Raw genomic sequence first — 14,252 nt, forward strand, 5'->3', positions numbered from 1 at the left:
TGAGGAATCACTGAGGTCATACAGTTAAGGGGGAATATGAACAAGAGGCTTTATTGTGGTTTCATGGGAGGGAGTTGGAGATGGGGGAAGCAGAGTTAGAATAGTTAGTTTGAGTCATTTCAATGTGCTCTGGGGCATAGGGACTATTCCATCTGGTATCTGGTGCAGGAGTGATTTGGACCCAGGGAGGTTGAGAGATGTGTTCTGATCCAACTGAGCAGCCCTGGGGCTGAGAGTTGATCAAAATTTCCCACTTTGTTCTCAGGACTCCAGACCAAACCTTGACCTTGCTTGAAGGTTCAACTTGCTGGTGCCTTCTTAGGGAAGGTCACAGTGCAAAGTTTGGAGTCCAACGAGGAAGAAGGTCTTATGTAAGAAGTTATTGGATGCCTTTGTGTCCATCTGTACTCTGAGAGTTACATAGGGAGAGTTTAGATAAGAGGGTGAACTCTAGGTAGGCATGGCCTTCCCAATCAATGCCTGATAAACTCTTTGGAACAGAGAGACTATTTCTGTCACTGTAGTTTTTGCAATGTGAAAGAGTGGGCGGATTCTGGGCAGGCCTTCAGTTCTGGAGCAGGACCTGTGCCTTGCCTCTGAGCAGCACAGAGTCTTCATTGTCCCGCAGATGCTGCCCATCCAGGATGTGGCTCTATTCTGTGGTCTTGGCCTCTCTCTCTGCTTGCACTGCTTGGGGTGAGTCCTTCTGAAATGCATCCATCACGGGGCACATTTGGAAACCCTTCTCCGGGTCAAGTTGGGTGGAGTTATGTCCAGGGCACAGGCATGCAGGTCTATTTCTGCAGTGGTTCTCCCACTCTGGACTTAGCATTGGACTTGGAGTATCCAGTTCAGACAGTGCAGCGAGGATAAATATGCTGAGACCTCAGCTGCAGTCACCAGGCTCAGGAGCTGACTGAGACAATCTCAAGACTCACAAAAATGGAGTTCAAAGCATGGACTATTTTTTCCTTTATATTAAGGCTAGATCTGGGCAGATGACAGAGGGTGGCCAGCACCATATTACAAGACCCATCTCAAGAGCCAAGTGCAGGTCTGAAGACCAGCTGAGCCCTTCTGAGCTGGGCATCCTTGGGCAAGGCACCTTACTTTTGCTGTGCCTGTGTTACCCATCTCTTAGGGATGAAAGAGTCCGCACTTCATCAGGCTGTAGTGTGGATAAAATGAGTGGTTCTTTCTAAAGTACTTGGAATGGTGCCACATTTAGAAGGGGTACAGAAGGGACTTGTTAGTAAGGGGATGATTTTAAATGAAGTGAATTATTAGGAAATTTGATGATTGGTAAATTAAGGTGAGGAGCCCTTGGCCATGGAAAGACAGTGTCTTACTCACAGATCCTAGGAAGTTGAGCACACAACTGTAGTGGAAGAGGACACAAGAGGACCCACCAAGGTCAGTCAGGAGGCAGAGGGAGAGTGGGGCTGTGGGCAAGGGCTTTGGTCATGGTTTCCCCTAGACAGAAATGGTGAGGCGTGGTAAGCAGGTGAAGGGTTGCCTGGTTGTGATTGATTTGTGGGACTTTGGGTCACAGGAGCTGTCACTGGGTGGCTGGTACCTGGCTCTGGGTATTTAGGGCAGGCGAACACTGGCCTGAAGTTTGAGAACCACATGTAGCAGGTGGGTTGGGTGTGAGTTCTGGATTAGCTGCACTCTGCAGGAGACATTCCTCCAGGATTGTCAAGTCATCAGAGAGGAGAACTTTAGACTCAGGGAGCAAAAATGACAGGGTTATAGGGAAAGATCTCAGCATATCACTGTGCCATTTTATGGACAGAATAGTGAGACTCAGAATGAAATGTCCTCTCCAAAGTTTACCTGGTAAATCATGCACTGGTCTACATCTGGATCTTAATTTCAGAAGAAGTGCCCCAGAGCAGTAGTCAAACAGCCCCCACATACCTGGGATTTAGAATTCACACTGGCTGGTCCTGGGTTATCCTGTAGGAGGCCTGGAACCAAGTGTAAGGTAGTGTAAGGTAAGAATGGATCCAAGTTCCAATGGACCATTTGACCCCTGTTTTTTGTCTCTAGAGATATCATCACATTTCCATCTTTAGGAAGTGCATACAAGCCACTTGCAAATCCTGTTTGCTCATCTGATCAGCAGGCATTGTAACACTTATCTGGTGAAGCTTTTTTGAGCAATAATGTAAAGGAGCTGGAATACACATCTGGTACACAGAAAGAGCTTAATATATGCACATTCCACATGACAGAAGACGTACCTGCTATTGTTAGCATCTTGTATGCTTCCCACCCCATCTGCCCATCTTTCCAACCTGGAAATTTTGTCTTCTACCCACTTCATTGGGGTTGAAGGTCATCAGTGAGCTATTACAGGCCACACACAGTGATTTTTGCTCAGCCTTCATCCTCCTCCATGTCCTTTCAACACTCAGCACCTGCTCAGCCCCTTTTCCTCTCCTCCCTGGGCTCCTGAGGCTCTTCTCTCCTCCTGCCACCTCTCTGGAGGGTACTCCCAATCTGAGCTGAAGCTGCCTTTGTGCTTCCTTCTCAGCTCCTGCTCTCCTCTCTCCCTGGTCCCTGCAGTGTGGTCACATGCATCCATGGTATGTACCCTCACCTTCAGAGGAACGATTCCCTGCCCCTTCATTGACTGTCTTCCAGGCTGGAGGGGCCCTGGTCCTGTGGCCTCTTGCCAGGATATCCCCTGACTTCTCCACTGACCCTGCCCTACACGGAGCCAGAATCACACTCCTGCTCTTCATTGTTCTTTCCATTCCACTGCCCCCATAATCTGCTCAGCTCCCAAGCCTCCTCAATACTTTTCATATACATCTCCATATTTCTTCATAATTGTTTTCTAATTATAAAAAAGGGATCTATCTTCTGTGCAGAATTCCAGGCATGCACCAAGAAGTAAGGAACCTGTACTGCCTGCACCCATGGACATCTCAATGCACAAGCTGGAAGCACAACTTGGGCCATTGGTAATGATTAACCATATGCCCAACTAAAACAAGGGTTAAGGTTAACCCTTAATAACAGAAAACAAGGACATGTTTTGTAACCTGGTTTCTGTAGGCGATTACAGTGGTTTGGGTTGCTCTTCTTGATCTTCATGTAGTCCTGCATTAACAGTGGGTTTATGCCTGGTGATCTCAGTGTCTTATGACGATGTGGGACAGATAAGACTGGACACTCAAGAAATGTTCAGGAAGCAGGTTCATTGGCTGCAGGGTCCAGAGGGTCTCTATCTAAAAAGTTCTCTGGATGAAGAATCTGGAAGTTCTTTGAGGGATTTGAAGGTTTACATGACAAGTGGTTTTTGTTCTATTTTTTAGAGTAGACAGAAGTTTTACAAGTTTTTTTTTCTTTCTGCAAACCTGGCATTTACAAAAACTAGAAACCATCAACCACAATGCCCTCTGCAGAAGCTTTTCCTCATGTTCTGTGAAAAAATCTTTCTGACAAGAAGAGGAACTTATTTGTCCCAAATATAGTGGGGGGTTCTGCTTAATATTGGTAAGGGTCTTTGGGTGGGCGTCTCTGGTCTGCGTCAATGATTTTTCCATCATAAATCAAAACACTGTAATTTGGGAACCATATTTCCATGTTCATCCTGGTGTTATTTGTAATAATTAACCACAAGAACAAAAAACAACCTCTCTGTTCACACTATGGAACTGGTTATTGGTGCCTTGCGACATGGATATTATTTCATAAATTGGTTTCTAAGACATTTGATATTCTTTTGCTAGAACAAATCTTTTCTTTCCTGTTCACACACTTTGAGGAGAATGTGGAGAAATTGACTTTATGCAAAGAGGAGCATTGTGGAGGACAGGAGGGTAGTAACCGTGTCCCGTGATGGGTGCTCTGAGAACCTGAGGTCATTGAGGCCAGACAGGAGAGGACTCCAGGGGTGGCCATGGTCGAGTGTCTGAAATCCACCTGCCACAGGTTAGCTCCCTCTGTTCCCACAGCAGGTGGAACCAGGTCAGGTGAGAAGCTGCAGGGAGATGAGGAGCACTTGTCTCCTCCACAAGAGTGGAGGGAATGGAGCAGACAGGAACCTGATGCCCAGTCTACCTCCTTCCTAATGGCCCCTACTTAGAGCTACCTGAGCATGTTTTAGAAACTCATTGTGTTATTTAATCTAGAATGTTCCTGCCTGTTAATTTGTCCAGTGAATAAAATCCAAAATCCCTGAACCTAACATCCAAGGCCCTTACTGACATGCACCTGCTCATTCCAGAATTGTCTTCTACTCCTTAGGGACTCTGTGTCCTGGTAGTCAAGGACCACATACCCTTTCTCAGCCAGGGCTGTGCTTTCTTATCGTCAATCCTCGACATTTTCTCTTATTTCTCCTTTATTCCCCCATTCCATCTTCCTCATTCTCTTCTCCCCTCTGCAAATCCCAGCTCCACATGAGCAGAAGACATTACTCCCTCTTCTCTTGCCTGTAGCCCCTCCCTGGGCCCCCGAGCAGGACATGGCCTCTTTCTTCCCAGCATCAGGTCAAGTATGTCTGGAGCTCTTCTCCCCAGAAGGTCAGCCCTCCTGAGAACAGGGCCGACTTGCGTCCATCCCCTCAACCAGCATGCAGCTCTGCACCAGGATCCTAGTGGGTACATGTTTCCAGAATCTTCTATGAGGGAAACGAAGGCTGTGTTCATTCCCAGAAGTTCTCCTTTTATCATTGTCATCTGGCCGGATGCATTTGTATCTCAATTCCAATTGACCTCTTCTATCAGAGCTTTCAGTGAGGTAGGACACTTTCCTCATCCCTAGTTTACTTAAAAAGGATCTGATGTCTAGAGGTTTGGGGGCACTTATTTTGCCTAGAGAGTGGCAAAACCCACCTGGGACCAGGACTAGCCTTTCCACTCTAATGTCCACTTTTGCTGCCCATTTCCAGCAGGACACCCGTCCTCGCCACCCGTGGTGGACACTGTGTACGGCAAAGTCCTGGGGAAGTACGTCAGCCTGGAAGGATCTGAGCAGCCTGTGGCCGTTTTCCTGGGGGTCCCTTTTGCCAAGCCCCCTCTGGGATCCCTGAGGTTTGCTCCGCCGCAGCCTGCAGAGCCCTGGAGCTCCGTGAAGAACACCACCTCCTACCCTCCTATGTAAGTGGGGTGGCCTGTCTCGGGGGTGGTCTCCCAGTGCTGCAGGAAGGGGTGGAGGCCGTCCTCTGCTTGGCTCTGCCTTCTTCTGGAATGCTCGAGAACACGGCGGAGCCCTGAGACAGCCCGGACCTCTCAGGGATGTCTAGAGCCCTTCATTCTACACATGGTTCTTGACCATCTATTGCATCCCAGGCATGTTGTGGGTTCTTAGAGTCCATTAGTGAACAAAACAAAGATCTCTGCCTATGTGGGGCTTCATCAAGGATGAGAGACTTAATTAACAATATATAAGGTCATCCATGAATCATGTGACTTCTTGGAATATGATGAGTGCCTTGGGGGAGAGTCAGTTGAGCAGGAGATGGAGGAAGGGAGATCTTCCTTCCTTTGTGTGTGCACATGCACCTTGATGGGCTTCCAGAGTGTACTGGATGGAGTCCTCTGTGTGGGGTGCCTTGGACGTGTGACTTGACCTCATCTCAACTCCAGGTGTGTCTATAGACTTCTTCCCGGGCAGAGCAAGTGTGGTGTCCAGTCACCCTGCCACCTGGGCACAGAAGCCCAAGCTTCCAGTGAGGCTCGTGGCCACCCCAGAGCACTTCTGACACCTACAGGTGTCATTCCATCCCTTATTCCTCTCCTCGGCAAGGTGCTTCTGATGTCCAGGATCCCACTTCTGGCTGTGTTCTTTCTTTCTTTAAAAAATGGCATTCACTGTTTTTACTTCATGATAAGCAGAAAAGTTAGGAAAAACTGAGAAGCAAAATTAAGAGGGCAAAAATCACCTGCAATTCTCCTGCCCTGGGAGCACTGCTGTCAATATTGGAAGTCTCATTTCCAGATTTTCATCGGCTGCCCACTCCTCCTTGGGAATGGATCATTCAGACAGATGGTTTGGGTGACCACCTTGCTCATTGTTCAGTATGACAACTTTATTCTCTTCCATTTAATGTCCCCATCTGACACTTAATAGACACATTGAATTAGGTATTAAAAAGAAATTGGTATTCAGGCACCGCTCAAGAGGCTGAGGTAGGAGGGCTGCAAATTCAAAGCCAGCCTCAGCAACGTAGCAAGACCCTGTCTCAAATAAGATTATTTCAAAAGGGCTTGGGAGGTGGCTCAGTAACTAAGCAACCTAGGGTCAATCCCTATTCCAAAAAAAAAAAAAAAAAAAAAAAAAAAAAAAAAAATGTAATGTCTAACTTGGGTTCATTAAGGTGGCTTACAAGTTCTTGGCATCATAACTGACACCATAATTATGCTAAAGGTAAATCATTCTACACATTCCTGGATATATGTGGTCTAGGAAAACTTCCCCAGGATAGAAATCTGCAAGCAGCTTTCCTGGGTCCAATTCTATTAATTGACATCTGTGTCCTCCTGGCACCTGATTCCTCAGCTACCCTTCTGCATTCCAGGGCAGTAATGCCTGTGCTTCTGGTTTTGAGATTGGGAAATATTGTTGATAAGGTACTTGGAAACATGAACACTGTATAACATGAATGTTCCTGGGTATGGGACCTTTGAAAAGGTCTCCAACCTCTTTGTCTTGGTGTTCGGATCTGTAAATTGGAGATAATTACAGAACCCATGCCCTGTGGATGATCCGAGGCTTGGAGGGGTCAGTACATCAGAATTTAAATTAGTGCTTGGTAACTGGGGGAGCTCAACAAACCTGACCAGATCCATTCTGTATTGGGTTTTGGAGACCTCTTGCCAGGGTAGCCAACAGCGATTTCATGGGAGAGCTGGCCCCAGAGAATCTTAGGATGTCGGGCTTGCTGGATCCACAGGCAAGACTCCTGTCACTGTCACCTGGAAGAGTAAAGCCCAGAGCAGGAAAGAAATTCACCCATGTGACTCAGCACATCAGTGGCAGGACTAGAATGCAGTTCTTCTGGGGTGGTCTCATGTTGATGGCACCACTACCTTGCTCACGGCTGAGTGTCTGTCATTGAGAATCTGTTTGAAGGAAGTCCCACAGACTAGACATAGTTACCAGGTGGGCGGTATGCAGCAGCCCACCATACAAAGCCCAGCAGAGACATGGCCCTGTCCTGGGAGTGCAGGAAATGTCATGTCTCAGGGCAGATCAGCATAGGGGCAGCCTCCCTGCCTTGGCCTCGGCCATCCCTCATTATCCAGAAAGGGAAGACATTCCAAGTCCTTGTCACTTACATGTCCCAGGGAGATCTAGAGAGTCCTGGGCTTCTCAGCAGGTCCCTCAGTGAGCCTGCTGCCCATTCGGCTACCTCAAGTCATATGACAAAACTCCATTGAGAGACTTAACACTCCCAGAGCAAGGTCTGCCCCAGGGACACCCTGAGCCTCCATCAGGCAGATCTTCAGAGCTCCTCTTTGCTTCCCCAGGTGCTCCCAAGATGTGGAGGTGGGGCAGGTGCTCTCCGAGCTCTTTACCTTCAGAAAGGAGAACATTCCCCTCACCTTCTCTGAAGACTGCCTTTACCTGAATATTTACACTCCTGCAGCCCTGACAGGGAGAAGCAGGCTGCCGGTAAGTGTGGCCTCTCACCAGGACTTGTGAGCCCCAGCATCAGGGAAGTGGCTGTGCAGAAGGAAGGGGCTGAAGGCAGCCTGGAGCAGGGCACTCAGGGCCATAGTGACTCTGGGCCCAGGGGTTCCTTACACCACAGGAAATACCTGTCTTCCTTATCTTAGTTCCACTAGTGACCTCAAGCACCTGAGAGAGGTTGCTGTACACCAAGAATGCACATCTTAACGTTTTCAAGTTCTTTCACAATAAATGATGGACAAAAAGATTCTTCTTAGTTATTAGATTAAGACTTTGATTCCCAGAGAAGCTAAGACATAATTTCAAATATATTAGATCTGAAAAAAAGAACTTAAAGAGCAATTTCACCCTTTTTTGTAGGTAGAGAAACTGAGATAGGGGAAGGGACAGGACAGGAGCTCAGATCTCATCTTTAGACCAGTGTCCCTGAGCACAGACTAGGAAATGGAGCACGTGGGTCATGTTTCTGCAGCCCACCACCAGTGACCACTTCCACTGTCCCCTTGAAGTCCATGTCCTCTCTCCCTAGAGAGAGGTGTGGAGGTAGAGCCCAGGACAATCTCAGAAACATTTTCCTTGCCTTTGGCCAAATGTCTGAAATGCTCCTGTAGCCCCTCTCCCTGCCTAATGCTTTGGGCACAGGCTGATGACCAGGAGTCAGTATTTCCCTAACAAAGGGAAGGTCAGAGGGAAGGTCAGAGTTTGGGTGGGCTGCCAGGACCAGGAAGAAGAGGGCCTGGTGGAAAAAGAGACCATACGGTGTGAAGGGTAGAAGAGGGGGGACTCAGGAACAGCCTGGAAGACTAGCCAGTTGCTGGGAAGGTGGTGTGACCTTGGGGCTGGAAGGTGGTCCAAGACCACTGCCCTCTACTTTGTCAAATACAATGAGGTGAGGAAAAATCCCCTCCTCATCCCCTTGTGCTGCTGTTAGGCACTTCGTGACGCCATTTGCAAAACTGACCTTTGGGAATAGGGAGAGCAGGAGCCTAAGGTCTTTCCCAGCAGCCCCTGCCCTCCAGATCTTGCCCTCTGGTGCACACATCCTCACTTCTTCAGCCTGTCTCTGCTGACCTGCCCTTGGGTTCAGCTTCCTCTCAGATGACACTGCCTTAGTCCCTCCCTGGAGGAAGCAGGGATGAGAGGTGCAGGAGAAAGGGGATCCAGGAGCCTGGAGGCAGGAGACCCTCCAGCTGTGGACACAGGTCCTAGAACTGCAGGGTCTGGGCTTAGATCCTGGGTCTGCCTTGGCCTGGTTGAGTGTCTTGGGCAAGTTCTCAACTTCTCTCAGCCTCTGCTTCCTCTAGTGGGAAGAATCCCGAGTGAGTGTCTGATGCTGATGGTCAGGCTGCACCTCAGGGCTCTCTGAGTGCGCAGGGCGAGCCTCCTGGAACATGGATCAGAGCTGCAGTGGGCCCTTCCTCCTGCCCTAAGGGCTGACTCACTGTGCTGTCCAGTGTGCTGCAGGAGTCGGGCAGCTCAGCACGTGGCCCTGTTGACAGACAGCCTGGGTCCAATCTTACTTCTGCCACTTATTAATTAATTGCAAGCTCTTGGGTCCGTGGATGCTCTGCTTTCCTGTAAAATACATAAGTTGTGTTTAATGTTCAAAAGAATTCTCAGGGCATAGTTTATAAGTTCTTGGCTTTTATCAGCAGTATTATTACAAATTATTTGATCCACTCCCATTTCTTCCCCGCTGTGTGAGCTTTTGCAAACAAGAACCATGCATTTCGAATGATAACATACATTCTCATGCTCAAGTGTTCTCACAGCCCCTGGCACACAGTGGGTTCACAGATGATGTTAGTCCAAGGATTGAAGACTTCCTGGCGGAGGGAAACCTTAGGTGGGCTTAGGAGGGGCAGATACCCTCTGGACATTCAGAGAGGCAGAGGAGGCTATGAGGCAGTGACATCAACAGGGCACTGAGATCATCCTTCCTGCACCAGGAAATTCAAGACCTCACTAGAGTTAGTGCAGGTGCAGCTGAAGTTCAGGTGCTGCTCCTTGCTTATCTCCAGCTGGTAGAAGGGTCCTGGAGTGAGGACAATGGGTGTGTCGTGGGGAACACAGTGTCCTTGGCTTTTGCTCTTCCTGTGATGAAGCTCTCAGTTTTACAGGTCTTAGAAGGATGTGGCACATGATTCTGTGGAGAAAGGCAGGCATCCCAAGCAGCAAGATGGCCTCGGCCCCAGCAGGGAGAGTGGAGGAGGAGACACACTGCCTTTAGGAACCTTACTAAGCACAGGTGAACTTGATTCACAGCCAAGATGTCAGCAGGGGAACCATTCAACCTCAGGAATCCTTCTCTATTCTACTGTCTATAAGTAGTTTGGCTGCATCTGTTTTCTCCAGGTGATGGTGTGGATCCATGGAGGTGGACTGGTGGTAGGCGGGGCATCCACTTATGATGGACTGGCCCTCTCTGCCCATGAAAACGTAGTGGTGGTGACCACCCAGTACCGCCTGGGCATGTGGGGATTCTTCAGGTAAGGCGCTGGACTCTCCTCTCTGCACGTGCACTCCTCATTGACCTAATTCCAACTGACATAACCATCTGCCCAAGGCTGGATAAAGAGAAAAAAAAGTTATAAATCAAATTAGAAAGAAAAGGCATGTACTGTGCTCACTGCCAGATTGGGGAGGTTCATCAGTTGGGCCTCTGGCAAGGACTACCGTTTGCTCAGGTCCAGCTGGTCAAATGGTCCAGGTGTAAGGATAACAGCAGTTCCAGGGAGAACATGATCTTCTTGACCTTTGCTCTTCTCAGGACAACATTCTCAGGAAAGGCATCTGCAGGAAGAAGAGTTCACGTGTTGAGAGGAAGCTAAGGGGTGCAGGTGGGGAGTCTTGCTGTCTTCATAACAGCTCCCTCTCTCTACAACTAACCGGTGTTCCATGAGCTCTTCCTTAATCCCCTACAGGGGTGGCACCCCAATGACATACTCGCCTTCCACTTCACCTGGCGTTTTACAGGTTCTGTCCCCTCTTGATACCGCCACATGCTAGACCAGGACTGCATCACAGGAGCCCTCGGGAGACAAACTGCATCTAAACCATGCAGCCACCAAAGCAAAGATACTTGAGGGACAGCTGTGATCGATATAGCAATTTTGGTTGGTCATTATTTTCTTTTAGGACTCAGAATACCGTATTCCAAGTCCTCCTGGCTTTTAGGGTTTGTGTTGAGAAATCAGTTCTGATGAACTTACATCTAAATGTGAACTGACATTTTTCTCTTGAAGCCTTTGCTATTCTTTGTTTTCCATGTTCAATGTTTTAATTATGATGTGCCACAGGGAGGGTTTTTTTTTTCTTTTCTATTTGGGGTTTTGAATACTTCTTATATTAATATATCTATACCATTTCCAACATTTGGAAATTTTCTGCTAGTATTTCACTGAAATGTTTATCCATTCAAGTGCCATGGCACTGCCTGCAATTTCAGTGACTGGGGAGGCTAAGTCAGGAGGATCGCCAGTTCAAAGCCAGTCTAAGCAACATAGCAAGGTCCTAAGCAACTCAGTGAGAGCTTGTCTCAAAATAAAACATAAAAACATAAATATTAAAAAAGGGCAGGGGATGTTGCTCGTAGTTAAATGCGCTGGGTTCAATCCCTGGGAACAACAACAACAACAAAAAATTATCCACATCCTCAACTTTTGCCTCAGGATCCTCTCACATCTCAGTGGTTCTTATGATTGGTATCTGAATGTGGGCACCAATTTCCTGAATATTCTGACCATAGTCTTTTTGTATTTGATTTATTGAGACTTTGATATCCAACACTTCTCATTGGTTCTTTCTCATAATCTTTACTGAAATGGTCTTTCACCTCCTGTAATTTCTCAGTTAGTTCATTCCTTAGATCTTCTTTTAGTCTGTTGATCACTTTAACTCTCAAATTTCCGATTCTAGTCCAGGATTTCATCCACTTTGATCTTTGCTGATTCAGTAGTGGGGGAGTTATCACCATTTGGAGGTGGTGTGTTTCCTTGTTTTCCTGTTTTGTCTTTATTTTTATATTGAGGTTTGCCCATCTGTTGGTCTGGAGTATGCTTTAGTATGCTTTTTCCATTATCCTATGTCCTAAACCAGGAGAATACCTCCTTGTAGAAGAACCCACTCAATGTACCACAGTGCTTTGATCAATTTGCTTACACCATTTTGAGGAGGAGCGGGAGTATTTGTAAAGGCAATTATAGTTACTGGCTTTCAGAGTGCCTAGTATTCTAATTATGGATCTTCTAGCACCCACAGGCCAAAGGGTGACAGATAATGCAGCAGAGTAACATAGGCCTTCAGATAGAGGAGGGGGAGTTCAGAGTGGATTGCAAAAATGGCGGGCTCCAGAGACAAAGGTCCCCTGCCTCTTCTTTTACCCAGTTTTATTCTCCTCAAATCACTTTCCTTAACTGCCATGTTTTCTTTCCATCTGTTTACTTGTCACCCTTAGTGCGATCTGGGTGCTGTAGGTATTGCCTATTTTCTTCCCAGATGTGCACTAGCTCCTGGTCCAGTGTTGGTGCTGAGTACACCCTTTCTAGAAGAATGAATGCAGACCCCACACTGAACAGCGGTACAGGAAGGAGTGACAGGAGAAGATTCCTGTGTCAAGGATGCAGTGTCCATCCTTGTTCTGGAAGGTTCAGTGAGGGCCCCAGTTCAACTCTGAACCTGAGAACCTTACCATGACATCTTTGTCTCCATCCCACTCTGTTCTCTTGCAGCACAGGGGATGAGCACAGTCGGGGGAACTGGGGTCACCTGGACCAGGTGGCTGCTCTGCGCTGGGTCCAGGACAACATTGCCAACTTTGGAGGGAACCCAGACTCTGTGACCATCTTTGGAGAGTCAGCAGGAGGTCAAAGTGTGTCTGCTCTTGTAAGTGGTCCTGGTACTAGGCGTCCTCCCCAGGCTTGAAGAGGCTGCTGATGGGACCTCCTGGAGACCAGTCAATTCAGCCACAGGCAGGGTTACCTGCGAGACTAGGATTCAGGACTGGCTCTGCTCAGTGAGCATATTAGATGGTGGAGTGTCAAGGCATAAACTCTTCTTGGCATCTGGGTTCAACATCATGTGGTGGGGCCACAAGCATCTCCAAGAGCCTGTAACAATGACCTTCCCCCTACTCGTATTGGACTGCATTCTCTTCTTCCTACCTTATCATTTTAACTTTAAAGTTACCTCACTTCTCTTGGTAAGTATGGGTGGGCATAAGTTATAATGAGAAGAGGCAAAGACTTGGTTTGGATAAGAAGTTATTGTTTAGCTCCCAGGCAGGTCAATGCTTTGAGGGAACATGGTCCCCAAGAGCCAGCATGGCCTTATTTGCAGTGGTGTTAGCTCCCTGTGCCTAGAGAGGAGAGTGCTTTCTCTGGGGCTGAGGGACAAGTTGGACTGGGAGGTGGAGGAAAAGAGCGGGGATGGAAGTTGGAATCGGTGATGGAAGGAACACCGGATGTGGTCACAGAGACAGCCTGGGGCGTGAGGTGTCCTAGTTAGTGGTGTAGGAAACAGGGTTGGGAGATCCTGAGGGAACTCATGGAACATGACTGGACCATGGTCATTCCTCCGAGACCTCAGAGCTGAGCAGAAGGTTGGCCTAGTCACTCTATTCTGGAAGCGTTTGGGTTTCATAGCCTACACAGAGGAAAATGTTCATATTTTTAAAGTAAGGAATAAAAGGAAAAATACACCAAAGTTTAAAGCAGAAGAAGTCATCCATAGTGCCCTAACCGAAGGACATGAACTTCTCTAGTCTTTTTTCCACAATTTTATCTATCGATCTATCATCCAATCTCTCTCTCTCTCTGTCTCTCTGTCTCTCTGTCTCTCTGTCTCTCTCTCTCTCTCTCTCTCTCTCTCTCTCTGTGTGTGTGTGTCATCTATGTATGTGCTGGGTAAATTTTTACAAAAATAATTACCTTTCTGATAGACCATAGCATAACATTAATATTTTACTAAATGTTAAACAAACTTACATAATATTATCCTTAATAATTGTAGAATACTTCATGGTAAGAATGAAAATTATCTAATCTCATATTAGAATCTATGTTGTTTCAAATTTTTACTATTATAAGCAACATGTATATTTCTAGAAATTTTAGGATCCTCTATAATCATAATTCTTAGAAATAATTCTGAGTAATGGATACCCCACAACGTAATTTGTGGCCTTGACAAGGGAGAAGGTGTAGCTAGGACAGACCAGGACAGGGGAGGCAGATTTCATGTTCACTGACCCCAAACTCTTCAGGTGATTGGCCAGAGCAGAGGAGCAGGCTGAGAAGACCTGAAAGCAGGATTCTGACCACCTGCCCATGAGCACAACCCCCTCCTCTCCACTCCCCTGCCAGGTGCTGTCTCCCCTGGCCCAGAACCTCTTCCACAGGGCCATCTCACAGAGTGCAGTGGTCCTCTCTGCTGCCTTGGTCATGAGGAACATCAAGCCTGTGGCTGAGGTAGGTCTGCCCTGGACAGCTCCCATAGCATTTCCTCTCACCTGCAAACTCTGGGGGACTTTCCTTTTGTGGGATTCAGATGGGGTCCTCAAGGGATCTCTGCAGTGGGAACAGTTGGGCAAAAAGCTCTTCTGG

At 47.5% G+C, this 14,252-nt stretch overlaps 1 protein-coding gene across 4 annotated transcripts in view; it reads left to right on the top strand.

The window, feature by feature from the left end:
* Positions 1–564: 564 nt before the first annotated feature.
* Positions 565–14,252, top strand: part of LOC124966698 (carboxylesterase 1D-like) — a 30,543-nt gene continuing 16,855 nt past the window's right edge. For all 4 annotated transcript variants that reach the window (XM_047528273.1, XM_047528276.1, XM_047528275.1 and 1 more), the window contains exons 1-6: positions 565–696; positions 4,907–5,114; positions 7,488–7,632; positions 10,006–10,139; positions 12,381–12,534; positions 14,013–14,117. In XM_047528273.1, coding sequence (XP_047384229.1) covers positions 645–696; positions 4,907–5,114; positions 7,488–7,632; positions 10,006–10,139; positions 12,381–12,534; positions 14,013–14,117 — 798 coding nt within the window. In that variant the 5' untranslated portion in view covers positions 565–644. The remainder of the gene's footprint in view (positions 697–4,906; positions 5,115–7,487; positions 7,633–10,005; positions 10,140–12,380; positions 12,535–14,012; positions 14,118–14,252) is intronic.

The sequence above is a fragment of the Sciurus carolinensis genome, chromosome 16, assembly GCF_902686445.1.
Source record: "Sciurus carolinensis chromosome 16, mSciCar1.2, whole genome shotgun sequence".
In the NCBI taxonomy this organism is placed as follows: domain Eukaryota; kingdom Metazoa; phylum Chordata; class Mammalia; order Rodentia; family Sciuridae; genus Sciurus; species Sciurus carolinensis.